Source organism: Hyperoodon ampullatus (assembly GCF_949752795.1).
Source record: "Hyperoodon ampullatus genome assembly, chromosome: 8".
Taxonomy (NCBI): Eukaryota; Metazoa; Chordata; class Mammalia; order Artiodactyla; family Ziphiidae; genus Hyperoodon; species Hyperoodon ampullatus.
In genome coordinates this window covers 76,012,581-76,028,098 of record NC_136921.1, presented here as the reverse complement: position 1 = coordinate 76,028,098, position 15,518 = coordinate 76,012,581, and the positions used below count along the sequence as shown (strand labels likewise).

The 15,518-nt window shown below is 37.6% G+C and overlaps 1 protein-coding gene across 1 annotated transcript in view; it reads left to right on the top strand.

Moving 5' to 3' along the window:
• Nucleotides 1-15,518, top strand: part of PLA2R1 (phospholipase A2 receptor 1) — a 117,303-nt gene that overhangs the window by 37,769 nt on the left and 64,016 nt on the right. The window contains exons 7-10 of the mRNA XM_079710312.1: nucleotides 1,436-1,630; nucleotides 2,934-3,091; nucleotides 5,943-6,041; nucleotides 9,336-9,448. Of these exons, the coding sequence (XP_079566438.1) occupies nucleotides 1,436-1,630; nucleotides 2,934-3,091; nucleotides 5,943-6,041; nucleotides 9,336-9,448 (565 nt within the window). The remainder of the gene's footprint in view (nucleotides 1-1,435; nucleotides 1,631-2,933; nucleotides 3,092-5,942; nucleotides 6,042-9,335; nucleotides 9,449-15,518) is intronic.

The window sequence follows — 15,518 nt, the reverse complement described above, 5'->3', positions numbered from 1 at the left end:
CAGTGTAGGAGGGTTCCCTTTTCTCCACACCCTCTTACAATTAAGCTTTAACTTTTATTTTCCTTTAAGTAGCTAAGCCTAAAGATATTGTAGAATATGGGGTTGAGGAGAAGAAGCATCTCATCATTTTTTTACAGAGATTTTTTCATTATGTCAAGAATGTGCTGACATTGCTATCACTGTTATTGTCCTGTCCCTCCCTCTTTTCCTTTCATTTTCATGCCTCAATTTCTTCTGTCTTCATTTTTTTTTCTTATGCCCTCCTGCACTGCCTCCTGCTATCCTTCTTTTCTTCAATTTTATTTGCTCTCCTGATCTATTAATTGAGGTCAGAAGACCAGAAATGATGGCAGCTAAGCTAAGTTTGTTTGGATTATTTGCTGTTGTTTCAAGTCCAACAAATACTTTTGATGATCTAGTCCAGTGTCTTCCAACTGTGCATCCAGGGTCCCCAGGTCCCTTCCTTATCTCCACCCTTGCGTCAATCAGAGAAGTTCCTCTTTTATCTTTTTATCTTACCTCTAGAGTGAAGTTTAGGGTTCATTTTTTTAAGGGATTCTGTGACTGTGTTTTTAGGTTGATATTATCTATCTATCTAAATGTTCTAACATTCAGCCACTGTGATTCTAATAGCTGTCAGAGTCCTAGAAGCGATTTTAAAAGAATGTCTTGTTTCCCAAATTAGCAGTGAAGTTGTTTCTAACTAAGTTAGTGCTTAAGGGAGGCACCCAGTTGTGGTTAATAAAATAAAGTAAAAATGCTGTCATCAGGCTGGGGGCAAGCTCCTAGAAGAGGAGAGCCAAAGTTGGCATGCACACAGCTGCCTTCCCTGTCAGTGTTAAAGCACCGTGGCATTATTTGGCTGTAAGTCGAACCCAGAGTCCATATGAACCCAGAGGGACATCAGAGGCACTCAGCCTGACCCCCAAAATAAAAGCTATCATCTCTATTCTAGATAAAGTGGCCAGAATTTCAGATTCTTTTCAGCTGAGAATAACTATCTACACCCCCCCACACCTAATACTGTATATAAAAATCCTTTAAAAAGCATTTAAATTGTGTTCCATAATACTCCTCTTTTAGTGTAAAAAGGTTTTTTTAAATGGATAGCTCTAAATGCTACATTTTATATCTAGCCCTGACTCTCACTTTGGTTGTATGACCTTTATCAAGTCTCCTTAACCTCTTTGTGCCTTAGATAGCTCATCTGGAAAATGAAGCATTGAGATCCATTAGATCCTAGATCCAGATCATAGATGGGATCATTTTCAAGTCTGAAGATCTAGAATGCTATGATCTATATCTTATTGTATCATATGCTTCTGTTTTTCAAATTTAAAAAATAATCTTATATTAATGGTGATTTATATTGGGGGTAATAAGTAATGTTAAAACAATTGTGGAAAATAACTTTGTTTTTTGTTGGTTCGAAAAGAAAACGATGCTTGGAAATATTATGCTACCCACTGTGAGCCTGGCTGGAATCCCCACAATCGTAATTGCTATAAACTTCAGAAAGAAAAAAAGACCTGGAATGAAGCTTTGCATTCTTGCCAGTCCAATAACAGTGCATTAATAGACATAGATTCGTTAGCAGAAGTGGAGTTTCTTGTAACCCTCCTTGGAGATGGTGAGTGCCAAATGTCTTTGGTTTAAGAAGTATGAAATATAATGTAGTAACTCTCTTTATTAGTGAAGTTGAAAAGAAATTAAGCAATTTAAAATTGATTCTTTATGGCACATGTATCTGAAATTTCCAAATAATATCCAGGAGTGAAAATTCACTGAATTTTTACAAAATACATATTCAGAAACTTTGTAACATCTCATAGATGCCAGATATATTACATGCTTTCATTTTGGGTTGTTTTTTTTTTTTTTAAGGGGGAAAGGTCATTTCCTGAAACTTCTAATTTAAAAAACCTGAACCTGTAATTTAGCATAATGGGCACTAGATAGCAGTAATGTGCTGTGGCCATGTAATCCAAGCAATAAAGGAAATTCCTTACAAAAATGATTATATTTAAATAACTTTAGCCAGTGAAAATGGGTAATTTATTTGGTGTGGTGTTTTTCAAGCTGTGTAGCATGTTCAGGGGTTCCAAGCTCTGAGGCCTCCACACAACTTTACCCACCAGAGCAGATCTGCCCCTACCTATGTCATATATGGACACAGAATTCTGCTGGAAAACACTGAAATCATTGACTGAGAGTACATCTATTTTTAGTGGAAAAATCCAGCATCTACTCTATTTCAATGTTAGGTTTTAGTTTGGAGTGAAAACAAAACTCCTTCCGTCATTGTTCCTCACCCTTTGCATTTGGGATTGAAAGAATCCTGTGGCTGCCTCTGTGTCAGCGGGACACTGGAACACTCTCCCAGCCATCGAGGGTCTTTTCACCCTACCTAGACTGGCAAGCTTTATTTTATTTACTTTTCCAGCAACCCCACTGCTCCTATTCAATGCTTCTAAGAATTTCTGCTCCTTTTTTTTTCCTAGCCAAAAGAAAAAAAAGTAAAGCTAGACATCATTAAAAGGTTTTTTTCTAAGTGCCTTTTCTTAATTCGATTGACCTTCTTATTTTTCCTTTTTAGGGGTAGAAGAAAAACCAGACTTTTCAGATCTACTTTCCATACTGTAGCACAAACTAACTAGAGTCCTGGCAATCTGACTTGCTTAAGCTTTGTCCTTGCCCTGGCTTTCACTGACACTCTGCCTCACTTATAAGGCCTATATTGAGCAGATCTGGATAGATTAAGGGGGGAAAGGTTTAAGCAGGTATTTTATACCAAAACTTAAACAGGTTTCATTCCAAGAAGAAACAAAGAAGGAATCACATGCAAAGTGGTATATATTGGTAATAACCCCTCTGTGTTATCACCTTTGCAGATACTAGGATTCTTGTAAGTAATTTACGTTTATCTCTTGCAGAAAATGCATCAGAAACATGGATTGGTTTGAGCAACAATAAAATTCCAGTTTCCTTTGAATGGTCTGATGGCTCCTCAGTCATCTTTACTAATTGGCACACACTTGAGCCCCAAATTTTTCCAAATAGAAGCCAGCTATGTGTCTCAGCAGAGCAATCTGTAAGTTGATTCATTTGTTCAATGCTCACTTTGCTGGACTTGTACTGAGGGCCACCTGTGCCAGGGACTTGGTCTGTGGCAGAGACCGAGACAGGCACAGTGCCTGCTCCTCCTGGGGCTTCCACACTAAGCAGTAAAACATATACACACTAAAAACACATGGTAATTATAGTTGTGATGATAGCTCTGAGGACATAGGTTCAAGATGGTGAGAAACTTGGGTTGGGACAGCTACTTCAGACAAGACAGTCAAGGAGGGCTCTCTGAAGAGGTGGCATTTAAGCTGGGACTTGAAGAAAAAAAAATCTCTTGAAGAGCAGGAGAGCATTCCAGGCAGGGGGCAGCTGCCCAAAGGCAGGCCAAGGCTTGCCATGTTTGATCATCAAAAAGGAGACCAGGATGGTGTGGAGGTATGGACGGTGAAAGGTGGTAGGAGATGGGGCAGGAAGAATGCAAAAATGTGAGGCTTATAGGCCTGGGATAGGACCCACTAAAGGGCTTCAAGGAGACGAAAGCATGACCTGATTTATATTTTAAGAGCAACTGTGGCTGCTACATAGAGAATTGATTGGAGAGAAGAGAGTGGAAGCAGAGAGACCAGTTTGGAAGCTACTCCTGTGGTTGAATTAGGGTAGTGAATATGGAGACAAGAAGACAGATTCAAGGATCCTCTAGAAGACAGGAATTGTTGCTAAAGCAGACATGGGGGTGAGAAACAGGTAGATTTTTCGTTTGAGCACCCACCATTTTGGTGGATGGGGGTGCCACTGACCACCCTGGTGAAGATGAGGGGAAGAACCAAGGAGTTGGGAAATTACTCTGGAAGGTGATGGTTTTTAAGCTCCATTACCTTCTTAACATAAAAGGATTTCAACACTGTGTGTAATCTCTTCGAAAACTGCGAATCAATGGAAAATCTTGCTCTTTTCTTCACATGAATGTGATGGTCCCAGTGACCTTAACATTACACTTACCTTTATGTGCTAGTCTCTCATTTATCTAAAACCTCTGATTATACAGAATTTGTTTAATCCCAAGACATTTGAAGGGTTTTTTAAAATATGTTTAGAATAGACAATCTCTTTGATCAGATAGCTACTGAAATCACTGGTGAAGTTTTAGGAGGTTATTGGGATTTGGTAGGCAAGCTTACTCTTTTAAGACACCAGGATACTATATCAAGTTCCCCCAAGAAGCAGTTTATTAAACGTTACTTAAGTAGCTTGACAAAGTGATTGTGCCAGCCAAGCATGGGAAATGTCTAAGCATTTACTTTTTTTTTTTTTAAGCACTTATTTTATGACACATTTCATTGTTTTATCTTTCAAGGCTGTCACAAATCCATGAAGTTACAATGATAGTGCTCAGGCAGTGTCTCAGAGTCACACTTGAGGGGGAACAATGACCTCTCCAAATGTTTATTTGGGGTGTTACTCTGCTGAAAACCACTATAGTTTATTCTACAGTATTTGATGCTTTATTGGTTCATTAGTTTTGATATAATTAAGTTGATCTTAGTTTCCTATTGACATTCTCCTTTCTTATTTGACAGACATGGGTATTTCACTTAGCATATTCACAAAGCAGGAGCCAACATTTGGACAGAGAAATTGTTTTTAAGAGAGTGAGGATAGGTATTAATATTATTGGATGTGTTAGGACAATGCTGCTATAAATGTGGTATTTTGTGGCCCCTTTTTAGCAACTCAGTAGCTCCTTAAATAGTAGATGTATAAAAAGTAACACTTATTCCCCTAAAGTTGAACTCAATATGAATATAATTATTATAATTAACTAGTTACCTAAACATGGTCGATAGCTCAATTTGAATCTGAGAGGTTGGTAACCATTCATCTGTCCATCCAATAGTTACTAAGCAACTACAGTGTGCCTGACAATATCCTATAACTGGATGGTTTGCTGGAGACTCCATGGGGATGGGCTACAAGGCTGCTCTTACAGGTGAAGGTGTCAGCCTCCTACATAGTATGTTTCTGAGGGTCATGGAAGAGCTCTCTACTCACCTAAAACTCTGTATGCCTGAGATAACTAAATTTTGAATTTGAATGGTGTGGTTTTAGCCTAAAGGTCTGGTTTGTATTAAAATAAAAAATACTTTGGGAGGATAAAATTTTAATCAGTTAGCAGTTATTGTATTTCATCATTAATGAAAGATATGAGAACAGCCTTCATTAGAACTAGGAGAAGACGTGAAGGTATCTGCCTGTCATATAAAGAGGAAATGGAGTGGGGCTTTGGAGAATTCATGATGAAGGGTACTGGGGGTTGAACATGAAGTTCAGCTATGATAATGTTATCTCGGGTGATTCATGGTGCTTTCCAGGCATTTCCCCAGCATCAGGTTAGCAACGAAGCATTCATTTAACACCTAGAAGTGATTGGAGAGAAGAAGCAGCATTCTCACTTGGTCAGGGGAATAGTTTCATATAAGTCGCCCTCAAAGTGTGGCCCCCAGACCAGCAGCATTCACATCACCTAAAAACTTGTTAGAAATACAAATTCTCAGGTCCCACCTGACTTACTGAATGAGACACACGGATCCCAATCAACTGTGTTTTAGTAACCCCTGCAGGTGATTCCAGTGCACACAAAGGATTGAGAATCACTACTTATCCCATCTTTAACAAAATGTTGAGAGCAGTTTACTGTAAAGCCAGACCTCCCACTCGTATGTAGAGAATCAACCTTTTCTAACAACACAAGATCCTGACACATTACGCCCCCTTGAAACATGCATTATTAATCATATTTTAATTCAGAATTATTGACTTTGACTATCAGCATCAATAATGGAGTGTATTCATTCATCTTGTAATATTTTTTCTCTTAGGAGGGACACTGGAAAGTTAAAAATTGCAAAGAAACACTTTTTTACGTTTGTAAGAAAACAGGCCATGTCCTTTCTGAAACTGAATCAGGTTGCCAAAAGGTAAGAGCTGTGAACATTGCAGGGACTTCATAACCAGACTGATTTATCCACCAACAAATTAAAGTGAATCTCTCTCCCTCTCTTTCCTGCCTTGGCTCCCTCCTGTCTCTCTTTCCCCTCCTTCCCTTCCTTTCTTCTTTCCTTCCCTTCTTTTTTTTCTGAGTGGGCTATTGTAACAAACCAAACAATTATCAGCTAAGAGCACATGAAAGATTTACAGCTCTGCGAAGGATTGTTGTCTTACCATCTACTTCCACCCAAGACTAGTTTTCTTCTGAGATAAGAAATGTAAATGATCCTGTTATACCATCTGTATAAACAATGCCTATCATGTGATACACTGTCTCACACCCGGTTTTCATTGTCTTCCAATGAAGACTGTCAGAGTGAAAGCAAATGAATTCCTTTGAGTCAGAGAGTGACCTTCTGCATCCAGAGTCTTGTTTTCCTTTTCACTTTTCTTAAACTTGAATATTTGAATAAAATACAATAACAAAGAGAAGTGTATGTTTGCAACACATTTATTATTTAGGAAAGGGATAATAAAAATACTTTGTATTTTAAGTAATAAGCTATTTTTGGTACTTAAAGTACTATTTTCAGTACTAAAAATAATAAAAAACATACTTTAGGTTTAAACTTTAAAGGTAGAAAATAATGTCTTAAATTTCTTAAAATACATTCAATATTCTGCAGTGTTACAAAAAATTTATCTATCAGTGTCCTTAGCACATGCATTCCCTCTCTCTCTCATCACACACACACACACACACACACACACACACACACACACCCCTAAAAATTTTGGATTTAACTATTGGAGATTTTTATGCTGTGTGAGTCTCAAAATGTTCACAAATCTGGTTTTTATGCAATTCTCTTTTAATTATTTTCTCTTCTAATCCAGTTACTTATGTTCCAATTAAACGATAACCCCTCTCTTCAGAAACTGCATTTGATTCATTCATCAATGTGTAAGCATATTAGTTATTCTTCACACTTTAGCTGAAAAATACATGTGCCATAGCTGACATGTGACCAGACGTTTTACCTAATGATTACATTTCCTGAATTAGTTATTACTGATCACTGATCTAATCTCTATCTGATCAGAAATATTGAAAAAAATCCATCCTACAGTGGCTTTCAAGGCAACTCAACATGTTTTGTGTCGAAAGAGTAATTAACTTCTTACACAGCAAAAACAACCGATGTTCTATCTAAACTTTTGTATACTGCTTCCCTCTTTCTGACCAGCCTTATCAATATTTAAGGATTCTGGGTTCAGAGCCAGTTCTTTACTCTTATGGCAAAATTCCATTAATTTCTTTATGCATCTATGAATATGGTTTTGAAAGTTTCCTTTCTTTTAGCCATCTGCTTCAGTGCAATTCTCTAAACAGTCTGCACAGGCAAAACCAACTTATAAAATAAGTCTGGATAATTTCAAAGCAGAAATTTTTAAAAATTTTATTTCCATCTGAGTCACTTTTGGGGGACTAGATAATATGAGCAATCGTTTCAGTACTGTCACCATCATGATTTCATGTAAAATGAAATGGCACCTCATGTACAAAGGATATTCACAAATACAATCAATTATTCTTCCTGCTTTCATTGTGCGGACAAAGGCTTATAGTAGAGTCTTTGTTTTTCGGTTATTACTATGCCACATTCCCACCCCCCCTTCCTTGAGCCTGTTCAAGTTCTTGGGTTTTTTGTTTTGCTAAGCAGCCTATGATCTAAAAACCACTAATGAAGAAGGAGTACTTTGTCAGAAAGGTCAAATTGTCAGCCTTCCTCCTCCTGTCCTTCCAAATACAAAAGCAGTCTAACCTCCCTGTCCCCTCTGGAGTGACCCACGGAGGGGTTCTGGCTGACACTGTCAATTACTCACACAGATAAGACTGGGGAGAGAAGTTGAGGGAGTGAATTCAGAGCACATCCTGGTGGGCTGGATGTGGTGTTCCTGTGATCCACGCCTCATTTAATAATGTTTTGAACTAAAATAGCTTATTTCTAAAATAAGATTTTTCTCTAATTTACTGCAAGGTTGAGACATTTTCTGAGTAGTATAGCAGAAATCATTTTATATCTGATCAAAATCTGGCAAGTATTGGCATGACACAAAATGAAGTGTATTTTAAAACTGGTGAATACATAAAAATAGACTGATAGAAGTGATATGATTTTATAATATTGGAAGAGAAAGAACTAAAATAACTAAGTTGAAATATAGAAGACTAATGAACCCATGTCTCCTGTACCGTATGATTTTAAAGAATAGAGCCACCCTTCTTTGCTCCCAGGGCTTAGCCATACACGTTTGTCATTTTTTTGTCTAGGCACCAAAGCTTGTTTGCTTTCTCTCTAAAAGGCTAGCCAGTTGACTAAGGAATAATCTTTACCAAAAAGTATATATATATTTTAGCCAATCTCTATTCGGAACTTGACAATCCAGACAAAACCATTCTGGATTGCACCAAAATTAGGTTCCAGGCCAGTTTATCCACTAGTCTCTAACTTAGATCATCTAAGTCCCTAATCTCAGTGGGATAACATGAAATAAGCAGTATGAAAGACCCTTAAAAAAAAAACAGTACAGCGTTATCTAGATACTTATATCCTCTTTGCTCATACCGAGTTCCTGGCTCTATTCTGGGGTCTCTGCCTGCATTTTCTCCCCTTGATTCTCAGAACAACCCCATGAATACTATTATTATCCATATTTACAGAGGGGAACACTAAGACACGGAGCGATTAAATAAGGTCACATGATGGTGGAGCCAGGATTCAAACCCATGCATTCTGTCCTTAAAGCCAACACGTTTGATTTTTACCATCCCATAGGAACCATTTACAGTAAATCTTATAAGTCTGAACAGAGAGAGAGAGATGGAGAGAGAGAGAGAGAGAGAGAGAGAGAAAGAGAGAGAGAGTGTGTGTGTGTGTGTGAGAGAGAGAGAGAGAAAGAGAGAGAGAGAGAGAGGAAAGGAGAGAAGGAGAGATCTTGAGTGAATGTCCCTTTTCTTTAATTTGCTTTTAAGGTTTTGGGCTTAAAGATTTTAAATTAGTTAAAGCATTTAGGTTTTAAGAATTAATTAAATAAATGTAGAAGTGGCTGTAGCTAATGGTAGATAGAATAAATATAAATATATCAAGACAAACATTCAAGTTTTGAGTTTTGAGTGGGTCAGAGAAGAAACTGGTAAATGAGAATACACCAAAAATATATATATTTTACTGTTTAACTAAATCAGATTGTGTCCTTAATTTTCATTTTCCTTGTTTAAGGGATGGGAGAGACATGGTGGATTCTGTTACAAAATTGACACCGTCCTTCGAAGCTTTGACCACGCCTCCAGTGGTTACTACTGTCCTCCTGCACTTGTAACCATTACAAACAGGTAAAATAGAAATTTTCTATCAGAAACATGCAGTGCTTTTTTGCCGTGAGGGTTCTTGGAGTGATAAAATCTAGCCACAATCAGTAACTAGTGAAAATCTAAAGTGTACTGTACAACAGAGTATTAAGTTATTTAAATTATTGATTTAGATGAATTTAAACCATACAATGTTAATTTTAAATTGGTTTTTGAGTAACAAATAGTAAAATGTAAGATGTCTTTTATTTTCCATAGATCTCTTAATTACCTAGCTTCGCTAATATATTCAGTTGTAATGATATTTTATCTAAGTGCTTGTAATAGAAAAGAAATGTTATTTAAATATGAAGTGTTTTTTAAATGTAATGTTTTTGAGTCATGTGGAGTTTTTATAGAACAAAAGTAAGTAAAACTAAACTGTGGAGGATTTTCAAATGCTTCCCCATTGCTTCTTAGGTCTACATTTGTTTAGATTTAGATTTCTCTATGCACAGGTATCTTTACCATACAAACAGAGAAACTGTGCCCTTTTTACACTCCATACAATTTGCAACATGTTACAGATGTGTATCAAGGGATAAAAGTACCAACATCAGAAGAGACCTCAGTGTCACTATCAGTGCCAGGAGGACAGTGAGAGCTAGGAGACAGACTCCTCCAGGGTGAAGACAGAAGCAAGGTAGAACTCTTCAGTGGTTCCGTGGAAAACTATACCCACAAAGCAAGTCGCTTGCTTTTTTACCGAGGTCATTGCCTTTAAAAACATCTGTTGAAGACCAGGAAGCAGGACAACTGGTGCTATGGTTTTATCTAGGTTTATCTATGGTTTTATCTGCCCTTCACATGCAGGTCTAACCTGTAGCAGGAATTCTGTGTGCTTTCTCTGCTCTCCCCACATGGGAAGTCAACGTTCAAAGCCGCCAGTATTTCCTTCCTCCTCTTACCTCTTACCTCTGTCCCAGTCTTTCCTCCAAACAATGCACAGGAATGCACACACATACACACACACACACACAGGGATAGACTGACCGCATTTGGCAAAACAAATTGCCAGGTGAAATATTTTATGCTCAAGAAACCCTTTCTTTGGGGCACAGCACCACTTCTGATGTATCTCAGTGTTGCTTTTAGTTCTCCTTTCTTCTTCCCAGAATAGCTACCATGCAGAAGAAAGCCTTTATCTGCAGCCTTGTTCACCCACCCACAAGCTTTCGAGAGTACCTTGGGCTAGAAGTCCTCCAGTCAGTGAGTCAACATTGGGCTTTATTCAGGATCTTGACCAATGAAGCTATGCTCTTTCGTTAATTATAATGTTTTTCACTGAAGAAAAAGGTCTAATTATTTCACCTGTTTTTACATCTTATTCTTTCTTTTTTTGTGTGTAATATTCATTGAGTGTCTATCACATACCTGGCACTGTGTTAATTACTTTTCATATGTTATCTGACTATGCAAAAATCAACAGTCAAGAGTTTATTAGAGGGACTTCCCTGGCGGCGCAGTGGTTAAGAATCTGCCTACCAATGCAGGGGACACAGGTTCGAGCCCTGATCCGGGAAGATCCCACATGCCGCGGAGCAACTAAGCCCGTGTGCCACAACTACTGAGCCTGCGCTCTAGAGCCCACGAGCCACAACTACTGAGCCCACTCACCACAGCTACTGAAGCCTGTGTGCTCTAGGGCCCATGCTCCACAACAAGAGAAGCCACCGCAATGAGAAGCCCGCGCACTGCAAGGAAGACTAGCCCCCGCTCACTGCAACTAGAGAAAGCCTGCACACAGCAACGAAGACCCAACGCAGCCAAAAAATAAATTAAAAAAAAGTTTATTAGAAAATTATTTATTGAATATCTATACTGTGAGAGGCATCATATTAAACACTGGCATGCTGTACAAAAAAATAAATAAAAATAAAAGCCATAGTGCAGTTGCCCAGGTGCCACTTGCAGGCCAGCAGCTAAAGAGATAGAACATAAATGCATGAAACAAGTGAAGAAAGTGGAATAACACAATAAATGGACAAACTCAAAGTGACATTACAGATAACTCATAGTGCCAAAGTGACCCAAGTAAGGCAGAAACCTGTTAGAGTTCAAACACTTCATTTTCTCAGAATCCTTTGGGGACCTCATGCAAATGATAGAAAGTGTCCAGAAAAAAACCTACTATGTTTCATTTCCCCCAAAACTGAATAAGAGAGTGTGTTGTGAATACTATAAATTTTTTTATAAACTGTATTCAGTAGCCAAAGCTGATGTGTAGTCCAACTCTAAAGCAGATCTATAGCTTGGGTAAATTTGTTTTCATCCCCTCCTCGACCTCCTGGGCCCCCCAGGTGACCTTCGCTGGCATGCTACTCAGTCACCAGTCAAGCCCCCGAGTACTACATGTTAGTCCCAGTGAGGCAGCTCTCCCAGGCGGTTAACACGCATGAACACTGCCTTGCAAACATGTCTGCATCCAGAGCAATGACTCAAAAATGAGACATAGAAGTTGAAGACAGGAAGTGTCCTAAGCTCTTGATTTTTATTCATTCGGACCTTATCAGATAAGAAACAAAGACCCACGGCATACTGTTCTTTGAGTGACAATTCACATTCGAGTATTTTTTAACAGCATCTTTTGTCTGAGAATGTTGGGCAGTAGATGGACAGTCTCCTCAGATCCAGGAGTATCCACTAGCAGCCTTGGTAATCATTTTCTTCCATTACAGATTTCCTGTTTAAGACACCCCTGTCACTCACCAGTACCCAAGCTTGTAGTTGCTAATTGATTTTCTACTCTTCTGCACAACTGAGCAACAGATTTTATGGGCACAATCAGAACCACCTGCTACAAATTACATACTTCTTTTGTTATGGGGCAACTGCTCCTGGCCTAGGACTTTTAACACTTTGTGGAAGAGAGAGGGGAAGAAAAACAAACCCTTATTGCCAAATAACAGAATTTTATTTGCTTGCTGTTAGAAAATTTTGTTAGGCCTGGCCACCTGCTTTCAGACAGAGCACGAATGCAAAGCTTGAGTTCCAATGTTACCATGGATAATTGTCTAAATGCATGTATATCTAAACCTTGAATCAATCAGCCTTGGAATATTTATACAAAATAATCCAAATGACATTCGATTTTGAGAATTTTGCCCAAAATGAGAAATGCTGCAATATCTCATTTTCCCCTAAGTTTAAATGTGCATTTTTTGCAAGCATTTTTATAGCTCTGCCGTTTTCTTGCAACCATATCCCCCAAACACATTTACAGTTAACTTTTTAATATTGTGGAAAAATATAATACATAACAAAATTATCATTTTAACCATTTTAAATGTACAGTCCAGTGGCAATAAGTACATTCATATTATTGTACAACCATCACCACCATCCAGCTCCAAAATATTTTCATCTTCCCAAACTGAAATTCTGTATCCACTAAACACTAACTCTCCATTTCCCTTGCTCCCAGCTTTTGGCAACCACCATTCTACTTTCTGTGTCTGTGAAGTTGACTACTACAGTTACCTGATAAGTAGGATCATACAGTAGTTGTCTATTGTGCCTGGTTTATTTCTCTTATCCTGATGTCCTCTAGGTTAATCCATGTTGTAGCATGTGTCAGAATGTCCTTCCTTTTTAAGGCTGAATAATATTCCATAGTATGGATATACTACATTTTGTTTATCCATTCATCTATTGATAGACACAAGATACTTCTGCCTTTTGGATATTGTGAATAATGCTGCTATGAATATGAATATCCAAATATCTTTCAAGTTCCTGCTTTCAATTATTTTGGGTACTATACCCAGAAGTGGAATCTCTGGATCATATAATAATTCTATTTTTAATTTTTTGAGGAACAACCATACTGGTTTCCATAGGAGCTACAACATTTTACATTCCCACCAATAGTGCACAAGGGCTCCAATTCCTCACCTCCTAGCCAAAACTTGCTTATTTTCTGTTTTTACATAATAGCCATCCTATGGACGTGATGTGGTATCTCATTGTGGTTTTGATTTGCATTTTCCTAATGATTAGTGATGCTGAGCATCTTTTCATCTGCTTATTGGCATCTTTATATCTCCTTTGGAGAAACGTCTATTCAAGTCTTTTACCCATTTTTGAACAGAAGTGTTTGTTTTCTGTCATTGAATTGTAGGAGTCTTTATATATTCTGGATATTAATTGTTTATCAGATACATAATTTGCAAATATTATCTCCTATTCGTGGGTTGCCTTTCACTCTGTTGATAGTGTCCTTTGATGTGCAAAAGTTTTTAATTTTGATTAAGTCCAATTTATCCTTTCTTATTTTTTTGCCGGTGCTTTTGGTGTTTTATCCAAGAAATCACTGCCACATTTGATGCCATGAAAAATTTCCCCTACGTTTTCTTCTAAGAGTGTTACAGTTTTAGCTCATATGTTTAGGTCTTTGATCCACTTTGTGTTAATTTTTGTGAATGGTGTAGGGTAAGAGTCCAGCTGCATTCTTTTGTAGGTGGATACTCACTTTTCACGTTATTATTGAAAAGACTGTCCTTTCCCCATTGAATGGTCTTGGCACCCTTGTGGAAAATCATTTGACCATATATGCAATGATTTATTTCTGAGTTCTCTATTCTATTCCATTGGTCTATATGTCTGTCTTTATGCCAGTATCACACTGTTTAGATTACTGTACTTTTTAGTAAGTTTTGAAATCAAGAAGTGTGAGACCTCCAACTTTGTTCTTCTTTTTCATGCTTGTTTTTGCTATTCAGGATGTCTTGAAATTCTGTATGAATTTTAAGATGATTTTTTCTACTTCTGCCAAAAAAAAAAAAATCACTGGGATTTTGACAGGGATTGCATTCAATCTGTAGATCACTTTGGGTAGTATGGACATTTTAACAATAAATCTTCCAATCCATGAATATGGGATGTCTTTCCATTTATTTGTGGCTTCTTTAATTTTTTTAACATCTTTATTGGAGTATAGTTGCTTTACAAACTTGTATTAGTTTCTGCTGTATAACAAAGTGAATCAGCTGTATGTATACAAATATCCCCATATCCCCTCCCTCTTGCGTCTCACTCACATCCTCCCTATCCCACCCCTCTAGGTGGTCACAAAGCACAGAGTTGATCTCCCTGTGCTATGCAGCTGCTTCCCACTAGCTATCTATTTTACATTTGGTAGTGTATATATGTCAATGCTACTCTCTCACTTTGTCCCAGCTTACCTTCCCCCTCCCCGTGTCCTCAAGTCCATTCTCTATATCTGCGTCTTTATTCCTGTCTTGCCTCAGGTTCAACAGAACCTTTTTTTTTTTTAGGTTCCATATATATGTGTTAGCATACGGTATTTGTTATTCTCTTTCTGACTTACTTCACTCTGTATGACAGACTCTAGGTCCACCCACCTCACTATAAATAACTCAATTTTGTTTCTTTATATGGCTGAGTAATATTCCATTGTATATATGTGCCATATCTTCTTTATCCATTCATCTGTCAATGGACTATTTGTGTCTTCTTTAATTTCTTTCAGCAATGTTTTCTAGTTTTAAGTGTACAAGTCTTTTGCCTCCTTGGTCAAGTTCGTTCCCCAGTACTTCATTATTTTTGATGCTATTGTAAATGGAATTATTTTCCTTTTCAGATTGTTCATTGTTAGTATATAAAAATGCAACTGATTTTTGTGCGTTGATTTTGTATCCTCCACTTGCTGAATTCATTTATTAATTCTAACAGTTTTTATTTTTTTGGTAGAATGCAGTTAACTTTCTTTTTAAAAACACATTTTGGTTACCCTTTTTAGAATTACACAATAGAAACATTCTCATTGGTATAAATTCAAGCAAGCCAGAAGAATATCAACTAAAAAGTGAAAGTGCCCCCTTACCTTTACTCTTGCCCCCCTCCCAGCCAATCTCTCTTCCCTTCCCAAAGGTAACTGCCACTAAAAATTTGAGTTGCTCTTCCAGGTTTATTTCTTGTGTACATATTGGATGTATTTTCTAATTCTATATTTTTCTTCTAGTCTTTTGAAAGAAACAATATCCAAAAACTTAACATTTCTAGTTCTTGAGGAATACCAGCAGAAACTTCTTGC